The 23479-nt window shown below is 39.7% G+C and overlaps 1 protein-coding gene across 2 annotated transcripts; it reads left to right on the top strand.

Moving 5' to 3' along the window:
• Positions 1-1082: 1082 nt before the first annotated feature.
• Positions 1083-6953, top strand: LOC137956744 (uncharacterized). 2 transcript variants are annotated; one of them, XR_011113264.1, is made up of 2 exons: positions 1083-4071; positions 6874-6953. XR_011113264.1 is itself a non-coding variant. In XM_068804348.1 (2 exons), the coding sequence occupies exon 2, from the start codon at positions 2145-2147 to the stop codon at positions 3561-3563; it is 1419 nt and encodes a 472-aa protein (XP_068660449.1). In that variant the 5' UTR covers positions 1083-1272; positions 1342-2144; the 3' UTR covers positions 3564-4265. The 2 variants fall into 2 exon arrangements, 1 of the variants encoding a protein (XP_068660449.1); XM_068804348.1 differs by lacking the exon at positions 6874-6953 and having other exon boundaries at positions 1083-1272; positions 1342-4265.
• The last annotated feature ends 16526 nt before the right edge of the window (positions 6954-23479 follow it).

The raw sequence follows: 23479 nt of genomic DNA, 5'->3' as shown, positions 1-23479 counted from the left end.
AGAGACCTGTGTAGCCCAAAAAGGTGGATCGGGTCGCTAGAGCGGGCAGCCATGGACGTCGGCTCATAAAGTGTTGGGATCTTCTGTTATGCACGCAATAACATTATTATTTTAGTTTTTTTATTTACTTTATTTATTTCAATTTTAGGCTATAGGGGTATTTTTGGAATATTTTATTTATAGGGGTATTTTTGTAATATGTTATCTTAAACCCTAACAGGGTGAACCCTATTTAAGGGGTAAGAGTAATGAGAACAACAAGTATTGATTTTAAGTTAATTTTAGGTTAAACAGGCTTAGAGTTCTCCTCAATGAGCTCTAGGGTTTTCAAACTTCCCTTTGGCTTAATTTTCGTTTTCCCCTTCTTCCTCCTTACGAATCATTGTGTCAGATCTAGGACCATAACAATTGGTATCAGAGCAGGAACACAATGAGCTATTCATTTTCCCCAGGACAATGGATTGTTCGGGATAAGGTATGTGATTCAATGGAAAAAGCATGTAGAGAAATGGGAGAAATACACTCATGGTATGAATCTTCCGTTGAAATTGCTGCAATTGAAATTTCTGCGATTAAGAGGGATCTCGATGCCACAGTCGCTTGAGACACTGGCTCAGACAGGTAGGAGAAGAAAGCAATTAGAGGTCTCTCTGTATCTCCGGTGGCGGCGACCTTCAAATTTGGGGATTTAGAAATTCAAAAAACGGAATGGTATTCAACACACCCTTTGTCGAAAAATCCAGAATGGAGTTCGACATCAAATCCTGTCCCAATGGACGCCGTATGTCTTTCCCAACCGAAGACGCAGGCAAATCCAAAGCCGAACAGCGGGGAGATAGTACAGATCCGAACAGGAGAAATTCCAAAATCGTCGGCACTAGACGATTTGAGTGCGACCTCAATTCCAAAATTGGGGACAATGGCTATCTCCGAGCGGGGACACCATGGGCAACAATCCTGAGCAGTACAAGGGGACCCAACAATTCCAAAATGACACCAACGAGGCTCACGGCAAGCAAAACTCCTTGCCGAACAAAAGAAGGTAATATTTCTGACGCTTCTTATGACCGGGATGTGTTTCCGAGAGCCCTCTATCTTGGAAAATCTCCATGCGAGAGCCCTCTATCTTGGAAAATCTCCATGCGGCAAAGCCTCCAAGGGCTGCTGTTCACCACCGGAGAAGGGGGAGACTCCATCGGCTCCATCGGACAAATTTCCGCTCAACCTCGCCCTCGGAAGCCCAGCGGGGAACCATCTTCAACAAAATTGGAGGTAAGCTTCGGAAACACCCTCGAAATTTAGGTCAAGATGAGTCCTTCATGACGTTGATGTGGCTAAAAGGGGCTGAACAGCAACAACGCTGCTCGAAAATTGGGGACGACGGTTCTCTATTCCGGGACGCAGAGAAACAGTACCCAATTGAAGGTATTTGGGCTTGGGTGTATGAATTTTGACATGTAGTTTTTCTGGGGATGCCGGGATTCATAGAAATAATTTTATGGGGACTGCCGAATTTTTTTTTTGGAGGGTTATGTTTTGCTGTTGATGAGCACTCACTGTGCGTGGGTTCAATTGACACGCTAAGGCTGTTTAATTTTTCTATTACCGAGATCACCAGCATTCAATTGACACGTTGAGGCTGTTTAATTTTTCTATTACCGAGATCACCAGCAGTGTGAATGTCCCGTATATGTTTGTGCTTAATGGGATGCTCCTGCATGATAAACATGTTAAATTTGAGAGAGCAGCAGATGCTGCTCTAGCTGTGGTGCGGGGTAAGGGCCCGCTTGAAAAGGCCTTGTTGGAAGCTGGACGTACTGCTGGAAACATAAATTCTGTGGAAGTAGTAGGTGCAGGATATCATATTCCAGAGATTATTAGGATAACTGCCAAAATTTTTGGAAAGGACCCAAGGCGTACTGTGCTTGCTAGTGAGTGTGTTGCCCGAGGGTGTGCACTTCAATGGGCTATTCTTAGTCCAACTTTTAAAGTCAGAGACGTTCAGGTCAATGAGTGTTTTCCGTATTCAATTGCTCTGTTCTGGAAAGGTTCTGGTCCTGATTCACAAAATGGCACTGGAGACAATGTGCAGAGCACTGTTGTATTTCCAGCCGCAGGTGGAAATGAAAATGATGTAAATATGCATGATGCTCGAGTTGCTGCCACAGGTGGAACAGAAAATGGGGTTCCCGACCCTAGAGTCAAGCCTGTTCAGATGGGAAACTGCTACTAAGGTGGAAGCCCAAAATACGAAGGTGAAGAAAACAACAATACCTGTTGCAGAGTTGGTACATGGTGCAATGCAGCCCAGAGATGTTCAAAAGGCTGTAGAAAAGGAAGGTGAGATGGCTTTGCAAGACAGAGTGACGGACGCCACCAATGAAAAGAAGAATGCTGTTGCAGCTTATGTTTATGACATGCGACACAAGCTTCATGACAAGTATCATGACTTGGTAACTGCGTCGGCTAAGGAGGCAGTTTCTGCACATCGCCAGCATGTGGAAGACTGGCTGTATGCATATGGTGAAGATGAGAACAAGGGTGTGTATGTTGCCAAGCTTGTGGAGATGGCAAAACAGCTGGTGATGAGTCCTATCACAGTTTCTTGTGTCCCTCCTATGTGTGCCCCACCCATTGATTTTTTCTTGGGCAGGTTGCTACATAATTATACGATACCGCATGGTTTTCAATCTAGAGTTTTTGTATCCAATGGGTTGGTTAATATAAATGCAAAGTGGGTTGGGAAGGCGAGGAGAGAAGAGGAAGCTGCTGGGTTTGCAGCCCTTGGGTCCTTCCCTCAATTTTTTTGTGCTGCTGCTGTGGCACTGCAGAAACCAATGTTGCCAGCAGTGCCACTGCTGCAACCAGTGCTGATTATTCAGAAAGTAGTCGCTGCAGTGATGTATGGTGCACAATTATCTGTTGTTATGGCCCCAACAGGGATAGCAACAAAAATAATGTCGGTTTTTACTGCATGTACCATTAGTGGAGCTCTTGAGCCCAAGATCATGCTGCTATCTCATATTGCTGCTGCTACTAAAGTGCAGATAAGGGCACCCCAGCAGCAACGACAACCTGAAAAATATAATGCAGTTCAATATTGTGTACAAAGACAGAACCATGGATGGGTCATGGAATTGCATAAAAAATTGATAGCTTCATGCACACCTGCCGTGGACAGTGGCCTGCAAATTGCTGTTGTGGTGGCATTGCCGCAATGGGGTCAGCAAAAAAAAATAACACTGGGTCGAAGTGATGCAGATGAGCATCACCTGGAATATGTAGACAAAAATGGAAATGAATCACAGAGTGCATCTATAGCTGATGCGACTCAGGGACATGCTGCAGTGATTACTGTCGTCCAGTTCGGTGCACACCAGTGGGAAACAACACACCTAATCGGTTCATATTTAGGCAAGCAGTATGACAGAGTTTTTGGGCAGAGAGGAAGTTCCACTCCATTGAGTTCTTTACACCCCGCAAAGGCTCTCTTAACCCAGTTGAGTGTTGTGGCAGTACAGCATACACTGCTACTAGCCAGCCCAGCCGCGATCCTTCTTTAGGATACAGAGGGCTATTGGCATGCAATCAAGGCACTAACCCAGAGTGCTGGCCACGGGCAGTATCATTCCAGTGATGCTGAATCTACTGCTTATGTTGAATCTGTTATCAGTGATGGTTTCCGGAAACTGAGTGTTTCAAGGTGCAGCAAATGGAGGGGGTTAGGGCTGCTGAGTCTTCTCCATCCCAGGGGGCTAGTTATGATTTTGTTGCTGCCAGGCTGGCAAAGGGTAGGCAATGCAACCTAGCCAATGGGGGGCCGCTGTGAGGGGCTGTTTCACACCAGTCTAGAACTGTGGGAGGGCAGAGATGCTGCTTGAGGAGATGTAGTGACATTCGGCACGTATCCCTATAGTCGACCATAAAAAAATGTTTCTAGAGGGAATGCTTCAGTTTTGGGCATCCAGAGGGCGCACATAGCGATTGCGGATGCTATTTGGGTATAGGTGGAAACATCGGCATACAGACCCTACTTTCGAGCTTGAGGACAAGCTCGTTCTTCTAGGGGGGGTATAATATTATGCACGCAATAACATTATTATTTTAGTTTTTTTATTTAATTTACTTTATTTATTTTTGTTTTAGGGTACATGGGTATTTTTGGAATATTTTATTTATAGGGGTATTTTTGTAATATGTTATCTTAAACCCTAGCAGGGTGAACCCTATTTAAGGGGTAAGAGTAATGAGAACAACAAGCATTGAGTTTAGGTTAATTTTAGGTTAAACACGCTTAGAGTTCTCCTCAATGAGCTCTAGGGTTTTCAAGCTTCCCTTTGGCTTGATTTCCGTTTTCCCCTTCTTCCTCCCTACGAATCATTGTGTCAGATCTGGGACCATAACATCTTCCCGGGCCATGGATCTTGTCACCCTTCTTCCCTCTCTTCCCTCCAGATTGGTTGTTGACACTGGAAGAGAACTCCTATTCTTGGAACGTGTAATGGTGGAAATGGATTGAGCCTTGTGGAGGCTCGACCTGGACCTCTGAGGGAGAATCCGACCTAGCTAAAACTAAATGATTCAATACTTAATCTTCATTCAGCTCTTTGTCCCAATAAATAGGTTTGGCGGCGAAATTACAACTCAGACCCATGGGTCACATGGTTCATGCAAAATTACATTCAAACCAAAACAAACCAAATTCAACATACATGCAAAGGGAAATAACATAATTTAATTCCTACGTCTGTTGATAACTCGGGATGCTATGGAGTCCATAACATCACCCCCCCTCCTGGAGAAAGAGCTTGTCCGCAAGCTTGAAAGAGGGGTAGAGAGCCATGAAAGCGGCTAAGGGCTCCCATGTAGTGTCAATGGGGTCAGTATCAGCCCACTGCACTAGAACCTCCCAATCGCCCTGAATGCGGCGAGCCTGCAACACCTGTTCTGGAGTAGAAAGGACCCGACCCTCATGTAGCGGTGGCAGAGGTGTGTCTATTCAATTTTTTTTTTATGTATGGTACTGGTGGCATGGAGGAAGAACTTTCTGCACGTGGAGCTGCATTGTGTCCAGGACGTGGAGGCTCTGAATAGGGTGAGGGTGCAGTGGTAGTCGCCCTCTGCGGACTATGGATTCCTTCAGAACTCGCTGTTAGTATCAATGGTCCTCGCCAAGTTGATAGCTGGTCCAAATCTCTAGGTTCATGTAATTCAACCTCCAGACGTAGGGCCTCTGTCAAGCCAGCAGTAAAGAGGTTAACATACTGGGAGGGCGTGACATTGGTACTGGCTCTGGCCAAGCGTTCCTGGAAGGTCTTTTGGTACACTTCAATTGTGCCCGTCTGTTTCAATTTCACCAATTCGCCCAACGGATTGCTACTGGCTGGAGGACCAAACCTCATCATGCAAGATTGTTTAAATACATCCCAAATCTGGAACCAAATGTTCATTTTTGAATTGGTGGAACCATAGAAGCCCTTCATCGAGCATATGGAATGTGGCCAACTGGACCCGATCATCTGTCGGTGTTTTTTTATGGTAAAAGAACTGGTCACATTGGTGTAACCAGATCAAGGGGTCCTTAGACCCATCAAATGTAGGAAAGTCCAATTTCACATACCTGGGAACCGAATTAGGGGCAGTAGCGTGAGGTCCCAATGGGGGATGTGGGTGGTGCAGCTGTGGTGTGTGGTGCTCTGCCGGTGGTGTATAGCTTCCCGGCGACGGTGCTCAAAGCCCACTGTCCTCTTATCGCAAGAGGAGGAGCTAGATTGATGCATCCATGGCTGAATGCAAGTCAGCAGTGGTCTGATGAACCTCGTCAATGGATTGATATTGAGCCTCTGTTCTCTGACTATTTTTCTCAATCCATCGATGTAAATCCTCTGGGGTAGAGGAATCCCCAAGGGTGGACCTATCTGATACCAAGATGCTGGGATCTTCCAGGGCCATGGATCTTGTCACCCTTCTTCCATCTCTTCCCTCCATATTGGATGTTGACGCTGGAAGAGAACTTCTGTTCTTGGAACGTGTAATGATGGAAATGGATTGAGCCTTGAGGAGGCTCGACCTAGACCTCTGAGGGAGAATCTGACCTGGCTAAAACTAAATGATTCAATGCTTAATCTTCATTCAGCTCTTTGTCCCAATAAATAGGTTTGGGGACGAAAATACAACTTAGACCCATGGGTCACATGGTTCGCGCAAAATTACATTCAAACCAAACCAAACCTAATTCAACATACATGCAAAGGAAAATAGCATAATTTAATTCCTACGTTTGTTGATAACTCGGGATGCTATGGAGTCTATAACATAACGGTGAGAGTATTGTTATGATCTTGGGGCCAAGCCGGTCTTTTCGCTGCCTACCAAGCCGGTCTTTTCAGTAGTATTGGCTAGGTGTTTAACAAACACCCTGCTATACTTGACAAAAACTAGGCAGCGACCCACTGGTATGTTCGGTTAAACAGAACAACAACACACTGCTATGCTCGTTGGAACATGACTATAATCCCTAGCTATGCTCAACTAAAACTTGAACAAAAACACCTGAAACTAGTGTACGTGTTCAGTTTTGTTGTTTTGTGCGTGAGCTCAGTAAATCAGAAAAGGGAAGGGGAGAAGAAGAGATAAATGGGGATAACCAGAGCTCAATGAGAGGAACACCAACCCTAGAACTCGTTAATGGGAAACTCTAACCCTGAGCTCATCAAGGAGAACTCGGGGTCCTTTTTTTGGGCCAAAATAATACTTGCCTCTTCATATTCCATTGATGAGAATGCAAAATGTCATATTTTTATTTCTTAATGCTTGGGTTTTTATAATTATTTGGTGCCTAAATATACTCATTATTTTTATATTTTGATTTAGGATGCGAATGGAAGTGCTGAGTGCGAAAGGAAGTTAATTGGGCGATTCTGGACAGTTTTGACATTGATTCGTAATCTGGGAATAACTCTCTCATCCGAGATCGGATGGAGATGATTAAATATGCTATAGAATTACAAGAAAACTTTATATAACTTTTATGATTTTTGTGCTTTTTGTGATCATTATTTCATTCTAGAATTTTTTTTTTAAAAAAAATCGTTAGTTTTTCCTTGTTACGGTTTTGGCAGAATTCTGACTCTGAAGCCAAATTTCACTATTTTCTAGGATTTTTAGAGTTTTTATTTGTTTTCGTTATTCTAGATTTTTCTTGATTTGTTTTTCATGTTTTATTAGAGGTCCCTTGATAGTTTATGATTGTTTCTCAATCTTCTAATCAAGGTGATTTGCAGTACGATCCAGAAATAGAGAGAACTTTGCATAGGCTAAGGAGAGAATCTCAGAGGAATTCTGAAGAGAACGATCTAGCTCTTGATCTCCCATTTGATAGTGAACCTGATTTAGAGGAGGAGGAAGTCATGGCTGGAAATGGAACTTTGAAAGAGCTTGCAGCCCCTGATTTGAATCAACAACCCTTATGCATAACGTTCCCTACTTTAGATGCTACTACTACATTTGAATTAAAATCTGGACTAATACAACTCTTGCCCAATTTTCATGGTGTTGTAGGTGAAGATCCTCACAAGCATCTAAAGGAGTTTCATGTGGTATGCACGAGTATGAAACCCACGGGGGTGACAAAAGAAAAAATTAAATTATGAGCCTTTCCATTTTCTTCGAAGGATTTAGCTAAGGATTGGCTCTATTATCTACCCTCTGGGAGTATCACCACATGGGATGAGATGAAGAGATTGTTTTTGGAGAAATATTTCCCAGCTTCAAGGGCGGCCAACATTCGGAAAGAAATTTGTGGTATAAGGTAGCATAACGGAGAGTCCCTACATGAATATTGGGAACGTTTCAAGAAATTATGTGCAAATTGTCCCCATCATCAAATTAGCCAGCAACTTCTTATCCAGTATTTCTATGAGGGCCTTCTACCCACTAATAGGAGCATGATTGATGCTTCTAGTGGAGGAGCTATGGTGGATAAAACTCCTGAGGCTGTGAGAAACTTGATTGCAAATATGGTTGCCAATTCTCAACAATTCGGCACAAGGCTCGACCTTCCATCTAAGAATGTTAATGAGGTAAATATTTCCTCCCTTGAACAACAAATTGTGAGTCTAACTTCTATTGTTCATCAAATAGTTGTAGGTAATATGCAAACAACGAAGGCTTGTGGGATTTGTTCAGTAGTAGGGCATCCAACCGATATATGTCCAACTCTTCAAGAGGAGCACATTGAGCAAGTGAATGCAGCGGGTGGTTTTCTTGGACAACCGCAAAGGAAGTATGATCCCTATTCGAACACGTATAACATGGGATGGAGGGATCATCCCAACTTTAGCTATGGGAATCCACAAGTTAATCAGCTTGTGACTCAAAATCACCCAAGTTACCAGCAATATAGGCAGCCATATCCCCCTAGACAACAACCGGGCCAAACTTCCAATTTTGGTATGTCTTTAGAAGATATTGTTAAATCTCTTATGACTAATAATTTTCAATTTCAATAGGAGACAAGGGACAATATTCAAAGTTTGGACAATCAGATGGGTCAGATGGCAACTGAAATTAGTCGGCTAGAGGCACAAAGTTTTGAGAAATTACCCTCTCAAATGGTAGTAAATCCAAGAGAAAATGCCAGTGCAATCTTTTTGAGAAGTGGTAAAGAGGTTGAGATTTAGTCGGCTAGAGGCACAAAGTTTTGAGAAATTACCCTCTCAAATGGTAGTAAATCCAAGAGAAAATGCCAGTGCAATCTTTTTGAGAAGTGGTAAAGAGGTTGAGATTCCGGTAAAGGAAACCCCTGCATCGTCGAAGCAAGAAAAGGAGAAAAATGTCATTGTAGACATGAACGTTCCTAATGATGATGATGTACCTAAGCGTAAGTTTCCACCTCTTTCTGACTATAAACCAGTTCCTCCTTTTCCTCAGGCTTTGGTAGATTCTAGAAAAGATGAGCAAAATAAAGATTTATATGAGATTTTCCGTAGATGTGAGGTAAATATTCCATTTTTAAATGTTATTAAACAAGTGGCTCATTATGCTAAATTCCTGAAAGAACTGTGCACAATTAAAATGAAACAAAAACTTAAAGGATGTGAGAAGGTGAGAGTAGGGGAGAATGTTTCTGCAATTATTCAAAGAAAACTCCCCGTGAACTACAAAGATCCAAGTATGTTTACTATCTCTTGTACGTTAGGTAACATCAGATTTGAGAAGGCCATGATAGATTTAAGAGATTCAATTAATGTCATGCCATATTCTATATATGCTTCTTTGAAACTTGGACCATTGAATAAAACTGGTGTTGTGATTCAATTTGCTGACATATCTATTGCCTATCCTAAGGGTGTAGCTGAGGATGTACTTGTGCAAGTTAATGATTTGATTTTTTCTTGCTGATTTCTATGTGCTTGATATGGAAAATGGTGACCAAACTACTCCTATTTTGTTAGGAAGACCATTCTTAAAGACATCCAAGACTAAGATAGATGTTCATAGTGGCACACTTACCATGGAATTTGATGGTGAAAATTTTAAGTTTAACATTTATGATGCCATAAAATATCTTGGTGATGATAATCCTGTTTATTCAATTGATGTGATTGATTCTTTCGACCAGGAAGTTTTTCAACTTTGATAAAAAAGATGAATTAGAAGTGGCCACTAGTAAGCATATTGAGAAAGAGAATGAGGTGTTAGCCTCGAGTTCTCATTTGCAGGAAACTTTTGCAGCATTGAATGATATTCCACAGTCACAACAGTCAGGTAACGTTCTTTATATTGTGTTACCAGTTTCTAATGAGAGGCCTTTACCCTCTGTTTTGCAGGCTCCTACTCCAGATTTGAAGCCTATCCACAGTCACCTCAAGTAAGAGTTCCATGGAGATGGAGGAACGTTACCAGTGATCATCTTTAGTAAACTTAGAGCACCACAAGAACAAAAGCACGTGCAGGATGAACCTCATTTGTAGGAAACTTTTCCTGATGAGAAATTACTCTCCGCAAGTGTGACATTACCTTGGTATGCGAATATTGTAAATTATTTGGTTACTAATATGTTACCTCCTGGTTTGTCTAGGGCTCAAAGAGATAAGGTCAAGAGTGATGCGAAATACTATGTGTGAGATGACCCATAATTACTGAAGCATTGAGTCGAGCCAATGACAATAAACAAAGGCGCTGCTTGGGAAGCAACCCAAGGGGAGTTTGTTCATTTTTCTCTTTATTTTCGCATTTATATTTTGTTTATTTGTGCCCTCTCTTTGCATTTCACCTTACATTAGGGACAATGTAAGTTCTAAGTGTGGGGGAGGGGATTTAGGTTGTGTTTCAATTCTATTTAAAAAAAATTCGAAAATAACATTTCTTTGTTTTTGTGGTTTTTAATGATTTCTTGATTGTGTATGTCATGAGCAAGATTAAATTAGGCTTTTGAAATATTCATAATATGATTGAATAAGTAATCTTCCAACTGAGAATGAATTAGTCTAGTTATTTTCTTTGAGGATGGTAGTGACTAAATTTGGTAGACAAAAGTAGGTGAGATTTTGAGCCTTTAGATTGACACATCCATATCAATCTCACTATTTTCTTTCATGAGAGATATTCTTCCATGGATTTGTTTCTCTGGAACTTGCTTTGATTCTCTTTGAGGTCACATTGACACATGCATGCATGAACATGATTAAGGCCCTCTTTGTTATAAGTTACATAAGCCAAATACCCTACCTTGTAATTAATTTTTTTCCTTTTGTTGAACCCCTTTGAGCTTTATTGTTTTTTTTTGTGTGAACCCATGTTACAAGCTTTAAACCTAAAAAAAAAAAACCTTTACCCAAGCCATAGAGATAGTGGAGCATTGTTCATCACTATGGTTCGTGTGGGTGTGCAAGAAATAAGTGTGGGGGTGTCTGGATTTGTGGAATGGCAATAAGATGTGAAATGGAACATGTTTTTATCCTAAATTCATGAGTTCCATTGTTAGTAAAAAAAAAAAAGTGAAGAGAAAAAGAAAAGAAGAAAGGAAGTGATGGAGGGAATGGCTTTTATAGTTACAAACTGTCAGTGTCCATAATTCCTCCTAAAATTCCAAGAAAGGGGTCTATTTATACGAGATAGATACAAATTGAAGAAGATGCTGAGTGGAAGGATTGGTTTTACATGTCTAATATATTCGAGCTTGAGTTGATTCGTTTTTGCTCCACTAGTTTTGATGGCTTTTGAGCTACATTCCCAAATATTTCCCACCTCGATCCTAAACCCCGTTACAACCCTTGAAAATTCCTTATGATTTGTGTTATGAATGTGATGTGAGTGGTGGAGAATGAGAAGATATGCAAGCCTATGGTAGATCATTTTCATTGGAATCAATTTGAGAGAAACACATACCCTTCAACCACATGAGAGTAGAGTGTTTATTTCTGTGAGGGTCTACTTATTTAGTTTACTCCATATTTGAATGAAAATGCTTACTAAGTAATTTTAAGTTGTTTAAGAAGGTTTGTTCATGATATGTTATGAGTTTTGAAGAGTTTGGTTGTTTTTTGTTGATGGCGTTACAACCTTGGTGTTTTTGGGAAAGTGAATTTGAGTTTTGCCCGAGGACGAGCAAAAGCTAAGTGTGGGGGAATTTGATGAGAATGCAAAATGTCATATTTTTATCTCTTAAAGCTTAGGATTTTATAATTATTTGGTGCCTAAATATATTCATTATTTGTATATTTTGATTTAGGATGCGAATGGAAGCGCTAAGTGCAAAACGAAGTTAATTGAGAGATTCTGGACAGTTTCAACATTGATTCATAATCTAGGAATAAATCTCTCATCTGAGCTCAGATGTAGATGATTCAAGATGCTATAGAATTACAAGAAAACGTTCTATAACTTTTATGTCGGAATTTTGCATAATAATGGTTGAGTCTAGGTTGAAATCGGGCTTGAAGTCGCGGCACCTGCATTGTGACCCAAACCGGATGCACGAAAAGAAAAACCCTAAACGGGGAGAAAGAAGGGGAATAAAAGGAAAAAAAGGATTTCGGAGCCCCAGACCTCATTTTATCTTCTCTAGCTTTTCCTCTCTTTTCTCTAGTTTTTTTCTTCAGATTTCTTCATGGCCCTACGTGGCTAAACTTTCAGACTTGGTCAAGGAAGCTGAAGCCTCAGTATCCATACAATAGTGAGATATGATTTATTTTCATCATTTAATTTATGTTTTGAGTATCTGATGTTCTTCTGAAATTTTTGTTCATGATTGTCTCGTTTAATCTCTAGGAGGCCTACTAGTTTATTACTCGTTGCAATCTACTGCTAGGTTAGATGTCAAATCCGTAATTGTTTGATCTCTCTAACCTGTGAAGCAATCGAGATTTGATGATTTTCTGCGTAAAAAATTATTAGATCTTGAGAAGAACGTTGGAATAAATTAAATGCAGCCGCTTGTGCTTGTGTTGTTTAGCTTCATCGATCTCTCTAATTCTTAAAGCTGCTGCTAGATTAAACCTTTAGCGCTTGACTTGGGTTGTTTAGTAGTTAGGGTTAATTGGATCGCTTATTTTCTAATTAACTACAAAAGGAGAGATAGGAAGATAGTTCCAACGATGAATATTCAAGTGTGAATTGATATATGCTTGTATCAATGATCAATTGTGGAATTTCGATGGTGGATGTTGACATAGACCAAGGTTTGTTCTCTTGATTGATTTCGATTCTTTTAATTTGAATTGTTTCTAAGTTGTTTTTTTAAAAGTGTTTTCGTTATACGGATGTTGACTTAGACCAAGGTTTGTTTTCTTGATTGATTTCGATTCTTTTAATTTGAATTGTTTCTAAGTTGTTTTTTTAAAAGTGTTTTCGTTATACTAAAACCCCCCCATCCTTGTTCACGGAGCAAAAAAGTAGACTAATCACTCTTCGTGGGATCGATCCTTACTCGCACTACTACATATATTTTTAGGATTATAGGTTTTATTTTTGGTTGCCTATGACAACACACCATCCATCTTTCCTCCTACATAAGCTTGACGCCAACCAAAATTTAAGGGGAAAATTAAAAGAATGCCCTTGTGGCATATTTACTCCTAAACTTATATAAAATGCAGTAATATAAAACTAAGAAACATAGTACTCAGTGACTCAGCCACGGTGCCACTGAGTGACACGGCTCATTATCGAGTTCATAACAGTCTCAGCTGGATGGGGATCACAATCGTCAACGCTTCCCTTCTTGCTACAAAAGGTTCACATATGCACCGCTTTTGCTCATCCCATTGTCCAATTTGAGGATTGACGACAACAAGCATTTAGTATTCATTGTGGGTGACACCATAGAAAAGCAACCGGTGAAGAAGATCATCCATTATCGGAAAAAGTGTTCCAATTCTTGTTTAATACAATCCATCTTCTTCTCGAGCTACTTAACTACTAACTAATTTACCATTATGATACTTCACTCTCTTACCGTATGTTTCATATAGCAAATTTTATACCACTAGAAAGATCTTTGAGTTTAGTTTGAAAATAAAAAAATAATCTTTGAAATCAGATTTTTTTAGAAATAGAAATTGACATAAGTAGCAGAGGGCAGTTGAAATGTTTCTTGTAGCAAAAAAATCCTTAACTTCCTGAATGTTTTGCACCAACATTACTGAAGATTTTGTCAAACAGAGTGACACCAAAGAAAGGTTTCAAAGAATGATTTTCCGATATATTCTTCTCTCAAATAGAGGTTATTTAACATACACTTTCAACCTAAACTTAGGTCCAATTTAGATCCTAAAATCAGGGAAACCAATCAGGGAAACAAATTGTTTCCTAAAATTACTCTAATCCTACAACTCTTTGCATCGAGGTTCTCCTTGATGAAATGACGATCAATTTCAACATGTTTAGTGTGATCATGTTGAATAGGATTTTTTGCAATTACGATGGTACCACAGTGGAGATTCATAGGTTTAGCATATTCAATCCCTAAGTCCCATAGTATATTTCTTATTTATAAATTCTCATATACACCATGAGCCATGCATCAAAATTGAGCTTCAGCACTTGATCTTGATACTACCTTCAGTTTTTTGCTTTTCCAAGTGTCAAGATTTCCTTCCCCAAAAGTAAAGTAACCAGACGTAGATCTTCTGGTTGTCTGATCACCTGCCCAATCAGAATCTGTATATCCTTCAATCTTAGAGATACCTTTTTTTTTTTAGAATAACAAACCTTTTCCTAGAGCACTCTTTAAGTATCTCAATATCCGATACACCGCTTCTTTATGTTCTTCACTTGGTGCTTGCATGAATTGACTCACAATGCTCACTGCATATGCGACATCTGGCCTTGTGTGTAGTAGGTAGATTAATCTTCCAACTAATCACTGATAACACCCTTTGTCTGCTGGGGTTTGATATGGGATAATTTCGAGATTATCAATCATTTCCATGAGCATCTCTACTAGTTTACAATCAAGCATTCTGGTTTTTGTTAGAAGATCCAACACATATTTTTGTTGTGAAAGGAAGACTCCATGTTTCAATCTTGCAACCTCAATTCCAAAAAAAAATATTTGAGTTGTCCAAGATCCTTCATTTTGAATTTAGTGGCTAAATACTCCTGTAAAGTTTGCATTGCACATAGGTCATCTCCTGTCAAGGCTATATCATCAACATACACAATTAAAGTTGTTACTTTTCCTTCTTTGTGTTTTATAAACAAAGTATGATCTGAGTTACTTTGCTTATAGAAAACTCCTTCATTGTGGCTGACAATCTCCCAAACCATGCTCTAGGTGACTGTTTCAGCCCATACAATGACTTCTTCAATTTACAAACATCACCTTAACACAAAGAACTACTTTTAACTCCTGGTGGTAGCTCCATGTAGACTTTTTCTTCCAAGTCTCCATTGTGAAAAATATTTTTAACATCAAATTATTGCTGAGGTGTTAAGCACCGAACCAATTCTACCCAAAAGACCGGCCTGTTAGGAGCGGAAGGCATAGGAACTTAACCCAAGATCATAACAGTACACCCACTTTCACGAGCCAACGTCCACGACGGCTTAACACTTAGCGACGGGGTCCGGGTCTAGAGCCCATACTCCCTTACGGACACTGTGTCTAGGATTCGCTATTGCCCACATTGGGACTCCCCTCGGGGATTCGAACTCATGATATAGCGCCAGCTCTGATACCAAATGTTAAACACCTAACCAATACTACCCAAAAGACCGGCCTGCTAGGAGCGGAAGGCATAGGTACTTAACCCAGGATCCTAACAAGAGGCCCCTCGGCTAATCTCTTGTTGAACATTCTCTTCACTTGAGCTCTCCCCCTGAGTAATAAGGCGTTAATTCATGGAAAGAGGCATCTAGAGTCACATGGAGCTTTCGGGTGTGTGGATCTTAGTACCGATATTCTTTTAGAAAATCAGAATAGCCAACAAAAATACATCGTTTGGCACATGGATCAAGTTTATTTCGCAACACTTTTGGGATTTGTACATATACGGTACACCCCAAAACCCAGGGTTCAAGATTCGGAAGATGGGGAATGGAAATTAGGGAGTGCAGTTTTTTTTTTTTTTTTTTTTTTTTGAGGAGTTTGAAAGTCTATAACTCGAGAAGGTGTTTGATTGATAAGTGAAGAATTTAGGATCTCATGAAAGGAACTTTAAATCAACAAGAAATAAGAAGAAGAAGAAGAGAGAAGGAGAAGAGAAGAAGAAGAACGTGGAAGAAGAGAGTTTGGATTAAGGGAGAAGAGGGTTGTGTCAAAAAGAAAAATAAGGGCTGGACGAATTTGTGGAAAGAGAGGAGAGTGCTTCAATGCCCTACCGCTTAGCCAATGCCTTTATTTATAGTTTTACAATGCCCTTAGGGCTACAACTTAATAAAACAAAAGACATAAAAGGAACACATATTTACACTTATATGCCATCTTTATGGAAAATACCATATTTTACACATATGCCACTCATTTGACGTGTGGGCTTCTTGTCTTGAGCTCGTGGGCTTGAGCCCATCTTCCAACACTCCCCCTCAAGCTGGAGGAGAAAAGACATCATAAATACCTAGCTTGCCACATATAAATGATAGGGTTTTAGATGTAACGGGTTTAGTGAGAATATTAGCTACTTGCTCTTGAGATTACACATGTTTGAGAGAAATTATTCCTTGTTGAAACTTCTCCCATATAAAATGACAATCCACCTCAATCTGTTTAATTCTTTCATGAAAAACTGGATTTGAAGTGATATGAATGGCTGCTTGATTATCACAATGCAGATTCATGGACCCCTTTTTATAAAAACCTAGTTCGGTAAGAAGGGTCCTGATGCATAAAAGTTCACTAACAATATGGGCCATAGCTCTATATTCTGCTTCGGCGCTAGATCTTGCAACCACATTTTGCTTCTTACTTTTCTATGTAACCAAGTTTCCCCCAACCAGAGTACAATATCCTAATGTAGATTTTCTATCATCAGGAGATTCAACCCAATCTGCATCTGAGAAGCCTTCTATGTTGAAGTGCCCATGTTTTTTATACAACAATCCTCTTCTTGGAGCTCCTTTTAGATAACGAAATATTCTCTCTAAAGCCTACCAGTGGGTAATTTGTGGTTTGTGCATGAATTGACTCACCACACTTACAGCATATGATATGTCTGGCCTAGTTACCATGAGATAAATCAGTTTTCCCACGAGTCTTTGATATTTGCCAATATCAATATCTTCTTCATTTGTGACACATAATTTTACATTTGTATCCATAGTTGTGTCAACTGGTCTACAACCCTTCATTCATATTTCTTCAAGGAGATCCAAGACATATTTTCTTTAAGACAATATTATCCCATGTTTGGATTGAAGAACTTCTATACCCAAAAAATAATTAAGCATACCAAGGTCTTTAGTCTTGAATTCCTGACATATCATATGCTTTACCTCTTGTATGCACAAAGCATCATCACCGGTTAAGATAATATCATCCATGTATATGGCCAATAATATTTTCCCTTTGACCGTATCTTTATAATATACAAAATGATCAACTGAGCACTGATGAAAACCAAACCGTAGGAGTGTTTGACTAAATTTATCAAACCAAGCCCGAGGGGACTGCTTAAGCCCATATAAAGACTTTTTTAACTGGCATACTGACTCCCCCTCAACCACATAACCAGGTGGTTGAACCATTTAAATTTTCTCACTGATATCACCTTTTAAACAAGCATTTTTAACATCCAACTGATAGACGGGCCATGAGGAGTTAGCAGCAATAGATAAGATGATGCGTACCGAATTCAATTTTGCAACAGGAGAGAATGCCTCCTCATAATCTATCCCATAGCACTGGGTATAGCCCTTAGCAACCAGTCGAACTTTAAGACGAGCAACCGATCCATCCGGATTATGTTTCACCAAAAAAACCATCGACAACCAACCGGTCTTTTACCTTTCAGGAGTGATGTTAAGTACCAGGTTTTGTTTTCGTATAAGGTGTGCATTTCTTCATCCATAGCCGCCTTCCATCCTGGATGTCTCAGGGCCTCCTGATACGACTGCGGAATGGAAGTAGAAGAAAGGGGTGCAAGAAACTAAAAACACTCAGAAGACAAGCGATGGTGAGACATAAAATTTGAGATAGGATGCGAAGTAGTACAGGAGCGACGTTCTTTTCTTAAAGCAATAGGCCGAGTATCAAATTCAGGCCCATACATAGGAGGAGAAGGACTTACCTCGGGTGGATCCGACAACTTCATAGGTAAAGATACGGTTCATGCATCAAGGGATGGATCCACTTCAAGATTGAACGGAACAAGCGGACAATGAGTAGTAGAAGGACAAGTCCATCCTGGAGGAGCATCATGGGAGGAGTAGAAGGGAGTGTCCTCAAAGAAAGTCACATCTCTAGAGATAAACATCCTTCTAAGGGTAGGATTGTAGCAGATATAACCTTTCTGGGTGCGAGAGTATCCCAAAAAAATGCACTTCATAGACCGAGGATCAAGTTTATTTTTATGTGGAGATGTAACATGAACAAAACACGTACATCCAAACACTTTCAAAGGAAGAGAAAAAAGATCTTCACCATTAAATAACATGGAGTAAGGAGTTTTATGATGAAGGATTGATGAAGGTAACCTATTAATGAGAAAGCATGTTGTAAGTATAGCATGGGGCCAATAGAAATAGGGTACCTTCATGGAGTAAAGGAGGCCCCGAGTAACTTCAAGAAGATGACGATTCTTCCTTTCAGCAACACCATTTTGTTGAAGAGTATAGGCACATGATGTTTGATGAATAAACCCTTTACTCTCACAAAATGATATGAAGTCATGAGACATGTATTCCTTAGCATTATCATATCTAAGGGTTTGAATTTTCTTCCCAAATTGTGTCAAGACCATAGCATGAAAATTTTTAAACAAGGGAAGAATTTTGGAACGCTCTTTAAATAGATATAACCAAGTCACTAGAGTAAAATCATAAAAAAATGACAAAATATTTAACTTGGGAAATATCTGAGACACATAAAGGGCCCCATACATCAGAATGTATTAGCTCAAACGGAGCAGTACTTGTAGTTGTAAGACGAGGAGAATATGTACTCTTAACATGTTTACTTAATTGACAAACCTCACAACTGTAATTAGAAAGTCCTTTCAAAGATGGAACCAAAGAACGAAGTGAAGGGGTAGATGGATGACCAAGTCGGTTGTGCCAAAGTTGGGCCTTAGATGTAGTGGATGATAATGCAGCTAATGGTGGAAGAGTGAAGTAGTACAAACCCCCTTTTTCATGGCCGCCGCCAATCACCCACTTCGTAGTGAGATCCTAAAAGACACAAGAAGACGGTGAGAAGGTGATAGGGCAATTTAATTGTTTGGTCAATTGGCTAACCCAAAGCAAATTTAAAGGAAATTGAGGAAGGAACAAAACATCTTGAAGGAGAATAGATGAAGTAAGAGAGGAGGAACCTTTGCCAAGGACCTTGGTTTGGGTACCATCAGCAATAGTAATGAATTTATGAGGATAACAAGGAGATAAGGATTGCAACAAGTGTTTGTTACCTGATAGATGTTCGGAGGCCCCGGAGTCGATGATCCAAGAGGAAAAGGAAGAAGAGGAAGAAAGCATACCTGAGGCAATAGTAGTGGCAGCAGTAGATGATGAGGGAATAGATGATTCCATGAAGGACTTCATTTTCTGAAATGCAGCATAGTCCTCAGTCGTAAGAGTCACATTTTCGGATGATGATTCAACCTTATCTTCATTTTTATCAACGTTAACTGAGACTGGGTTAGTTGTGGCCCAATCAGGCTTGCCATGAAGTTTCCAGCATGATGCCACAAGGTAGTTTTGATAGCCACAATAAGTGCAAAGTTGAGGATCAGTACGAAAAGAATTCTGACCCGTTCTACCACCTCTATTTTCAGCCCCTCTCATAGTTTGACCCCCTCTCATATTTCTGCCCCGTCCTCAGGATGAGGAAGATGTTCCCCGATTGCCAAAGAACATCGCCGATGGAGCATCAATCGGAGAAGGAGAGGATGGATCCGGTATCCGAAGTAATGTAGCACTAATATCATCGAAGGATGGAAGAGCAAAAGAACTTAGAAGCTGAGTTTGGCCACCTCAAGGTATGGTTTAATATTCGATAAGCAAATGGCTACTGCCAAAGCTTCTCTTTATCGTTTTTGAACAACAATATCAGTGAAATATGGCTGAGCTAGTTTCCATTCTTGAAGAAGACCTCAAAACCGTGCCAAAAATTCTTGAATATTATCTCCATATTTCATATGCAGCATGTTTTGTAAGACATCATATATTTTTTGTAATGAAGCAGTGCTTGAGTAAAGCTTGGCACAAGTGTCCCATATGTTCTTGGCAGTTTCCAAGTGGACCACATTGTTGGCCACCTGCTCTTCCATGCTATTAATGAGCCAACTTATCTCCATGTTATCATCCTTAACATCTTCTTCATCAATCGGAGGAGGAAAGTTAATCGAACCGATTGTGACCAGCTCATGCAATTGGAGAGACCTCTAAGTGGAATTGTAGTAATACGGAGTATATCACTCTTATTACTATTGTATCCAATCTCCATGATGAGGCAAGTAAAATATGGAAGTCAAGGGAAAAGGCCTTCTTCAAAGAACAATTACTCAATGTAATTTGAAGAACCCGTAGACCAAAAAAGAGAACAAGAACCAATTTTTTTCACAAGGGCAAGCACCAAATTATCAAAAAATTTGTGCCTTTAGAAAGTGATAATAACATCCAGCCATCACTCAACTTCTCTTGTATTCATAAGAACAAAGAGAAGAAAGTAGATGCAACCGATTAGGCCTTAATCCAAACTCCAACACAAACGAGCAATAGACAAAAATTGAGAGAAGATTTAACGACAAACCAAGACACTTGGAAGAGATTTATCTTCAGCTCATGGGAGACTTCAACGTAAAAAAAAATTCAATTGTTGAAGTTAAAAAAAAAAATGGAACTACAAAGGGTATATGACTACTGGAATTTCATCAAACATATAATGGGCATCCAACAACATAACACAAACCCATGAGCAACCTTAAGTAGGAGAAGATACAACAACATGTACTGGAATTCTACCTCAAATGAGATGGATCCAAATTACATAAAGGTAATTGAATTTCACCCATCAATCTTAATAAGATGCAAACAACAAATGATCTTGATCACTTTTGTAATTGATTTACAAGGAGCCAAGATTATAACATCAATTTAGTCATAGAAATAAATATTTATAACATATAAAGATTTATCTTGACTTGATGTGACTCAAAATTCAAGAAGTAAAGAAAAACAGTAAAAAGGAGTATGTAAATAAGAAAAGTAAATAAGAAGAGTGTGAACTTATCTCTTCATGACTGAACTTCTTTTACAATTCTTGAACAGACTTCATAATAACTCCATGAAGAGATCCTAAACTCCTTGCTCTGATACCATGTAGAATTTAGGATCTCATGAAAGGAACTTTAGATCAACAAGAAAGAAGAAGAAGAAGAAGAGAGAAGGAGAAGAGAAGAAGAAGAACGTGGAAGGAGAGAGTTTGGATTAAGGGAGAAGAGGGTTGCGTCAAAAAGAAAAATGAGGGTTGGACGAATTTGTGGAAAGAGAGGAGAATGCTTCAATGCCCTACCTCTTAGCCAATGCCTTTATTTATAGTTTTACAATGCCCTTAGGGCTACAACTTGATAAAACAAAAGACATAAAAGGAACACATATTTACACTTCTATGCGATCTTTATGGAAAGTACCATATTTTACACATATGCCACTCCTTTGACGTGTGGGCTTCCTGTCTTGAGCTCGTGGGCTGCCCATCTTCCAACAATAAGGTAGGCAACAAATTTGACAGCTTCGCCCCAATAAAACAGAGGCATGTTCATGCCAAAGAGGGAGGCACTCACTACTTCCAAATGTTAACTATTCTTCCTCTCTGCCAATCCATTTTGTTGGGGAGTATAGGTGCATGAGGTCTGATGACGAAATCCATGATTGTTCAGAAAATTACTAAGAGAAGCATTGACAAACTCAGTACTATTGTCAGATTTCAAAAGACGAATCTACTTCTGGAACTAAGTGTGTACCATTTGGTGAAATTTCTGAAAAGTCAGACACATATCACTCTTTTTTCTAAGAAAGGATACCCAAGTCATTCTAGTGCATTCATAAATAAATGTCACAAAGTAACGAGCTCAAGAAATAGAGGGAACCTTTGTAGGACCCCAAACATCAGAATGATTAACCTCAAAAGGTTCAGAACTCTTATTCAAACTCTGTAAATAAGAGATATGATGGCTCTAGCTAGTTTACAAGTGTCATAATGAAAATCCAAATTATTCAAACTTGATAAAAGTTGTGGTCGCTATTTCTTAAGATAACCAAAGGAAAGATGGTCGAGTCTTCGGTGCCATAACAAAAGGAAAGATGGCCAAGTCTTCACTGCTAGCTTGATTTGCCTGACTGATTTTTTATCCCCCATTCTTTGTCAACTCCAAATAGTAAAGTTTTCCCCATCAAACACCATAACCAAGAATCTTTCGGGTTAGAATGTCCTTAAAGACACAAATGAGGGTTAGAAAGTTGCAGTAAAAGCAAGAATTGAAGTAATTTGGCTAACAAACAAAATATTTTATTCAAGAGATAGAACAACAAGGACAGTATCGAATATAATATTATTCGACAAGATAACTGATCCTTCCCCAGTAATAGGAGAGGTACTACCATTGGCGGTGGAAAAAATGATTAAGGAGAAAGTAGGATGGATTTTAACTAATTGGAATCCCTCATCATGTGATTGGATGCTCCTGTATCAATAATCCAAGTTCTATTCTTAGAATATGCAAAGAATGCTAATGTTTTACCAGTAATACCTGGATGGAGAACATATATCATAGGCAGTTGATTTTCTTTTGTGGATGTCATCATGGCTTTCCAACAATCTTTTTTCGAGTTTTTTTTAGAAATCCCACCACCCCAGATAGCCAATAATGTCGTAACAATGCCATTGCGAATGAAATTTTTCCCCATAGTGAGTGCATACCCGGTTGTTAGCTTTTCCATAGGATTAAGTGTTTGGATTATGTGATGATCCTTGTAGAGTTGGATCCATTTCAATTTTTTTGGTTATCGGTCCGGTCCGGTCTATGAACTGGTCCGGTAGTCGCTAGGTTGACCCGGTTTGGGTCTTTGATTCCGGTCCGGTCCGAGCCCGAGTCACTCGGTAGAATAATAAAGAAATGGAACTAAGTTAATGGAAGTGAAAAAATTATTTTCATACCTTCGTCTTCCTCCTCGAGACGATGTGGCTTTTTCTCTGCCGGTCGGTGGAGCGGTTTGTTGAAATGCCAAGTTGTGGCTTTGCTGTTCACAACGAGTTCGGAATGCCGCCGGACTTCTCTGATGATGGCTCTGGTCACGATGACGACTGAGAAGAATACATTTTTCACAGCGAAACAGAGAGTCTTTGGCGACAACAGAGCATCTCTTCGTTTCACGGCGACGACAGAGCGTCATCAATTTTGTGGTTCGGCCGTTGGTGACGTTCAGGCCTGTGGTGCGGTCATCGATGACATTCGGAAGCCAGTTTAAACAATCTCTTCATTCATGACAACTACAGAGCAGACCTGCTTTAGTTTTTTTTTTCGGTGATAGAGTTGCTGCTCTGCGCTTCGGCTACGGGACAGAGGTTTTGCTCTGTTCTTCGGCTATAGGATAGCTACTTCATTCACGAAAATGGCAGAAGACTTCTCCCACTCCGATACCATGTCAAAACAGAGTAACACCAAAGAAAGGTTTCAAAGAATGATTTTTTGATATATTCTTCTCTCATATAGAGGCTATTTAACATACACCTACAACCTAAAATTAGGTCCAATTTAGATCCTAAAATCAGGGAAACAAATCGTTTCCTACAATTACTCTAATTATACAACTCATAATTTTA

This window comes from Aristolochia californica, unplaced genomic scaffold (assembly GCF_029961685.1).
Source record: "Aristolochia californica isolate CCGP_79_NKW_82.1479 unplaced genomic scaffold, dmAriCali1.0.hap1 SCAF_2, whole genome shotgun sequence".
NCBI lineage: Eukaryota > Viridiplantae > Streptophyta > Magnoliopsida > Piperales > Aristolochiaceae > Aristolochia > Aristolochia californica.
This window is presented reverse-complemented; position numbering and strand designations above follow the sequence as displayed.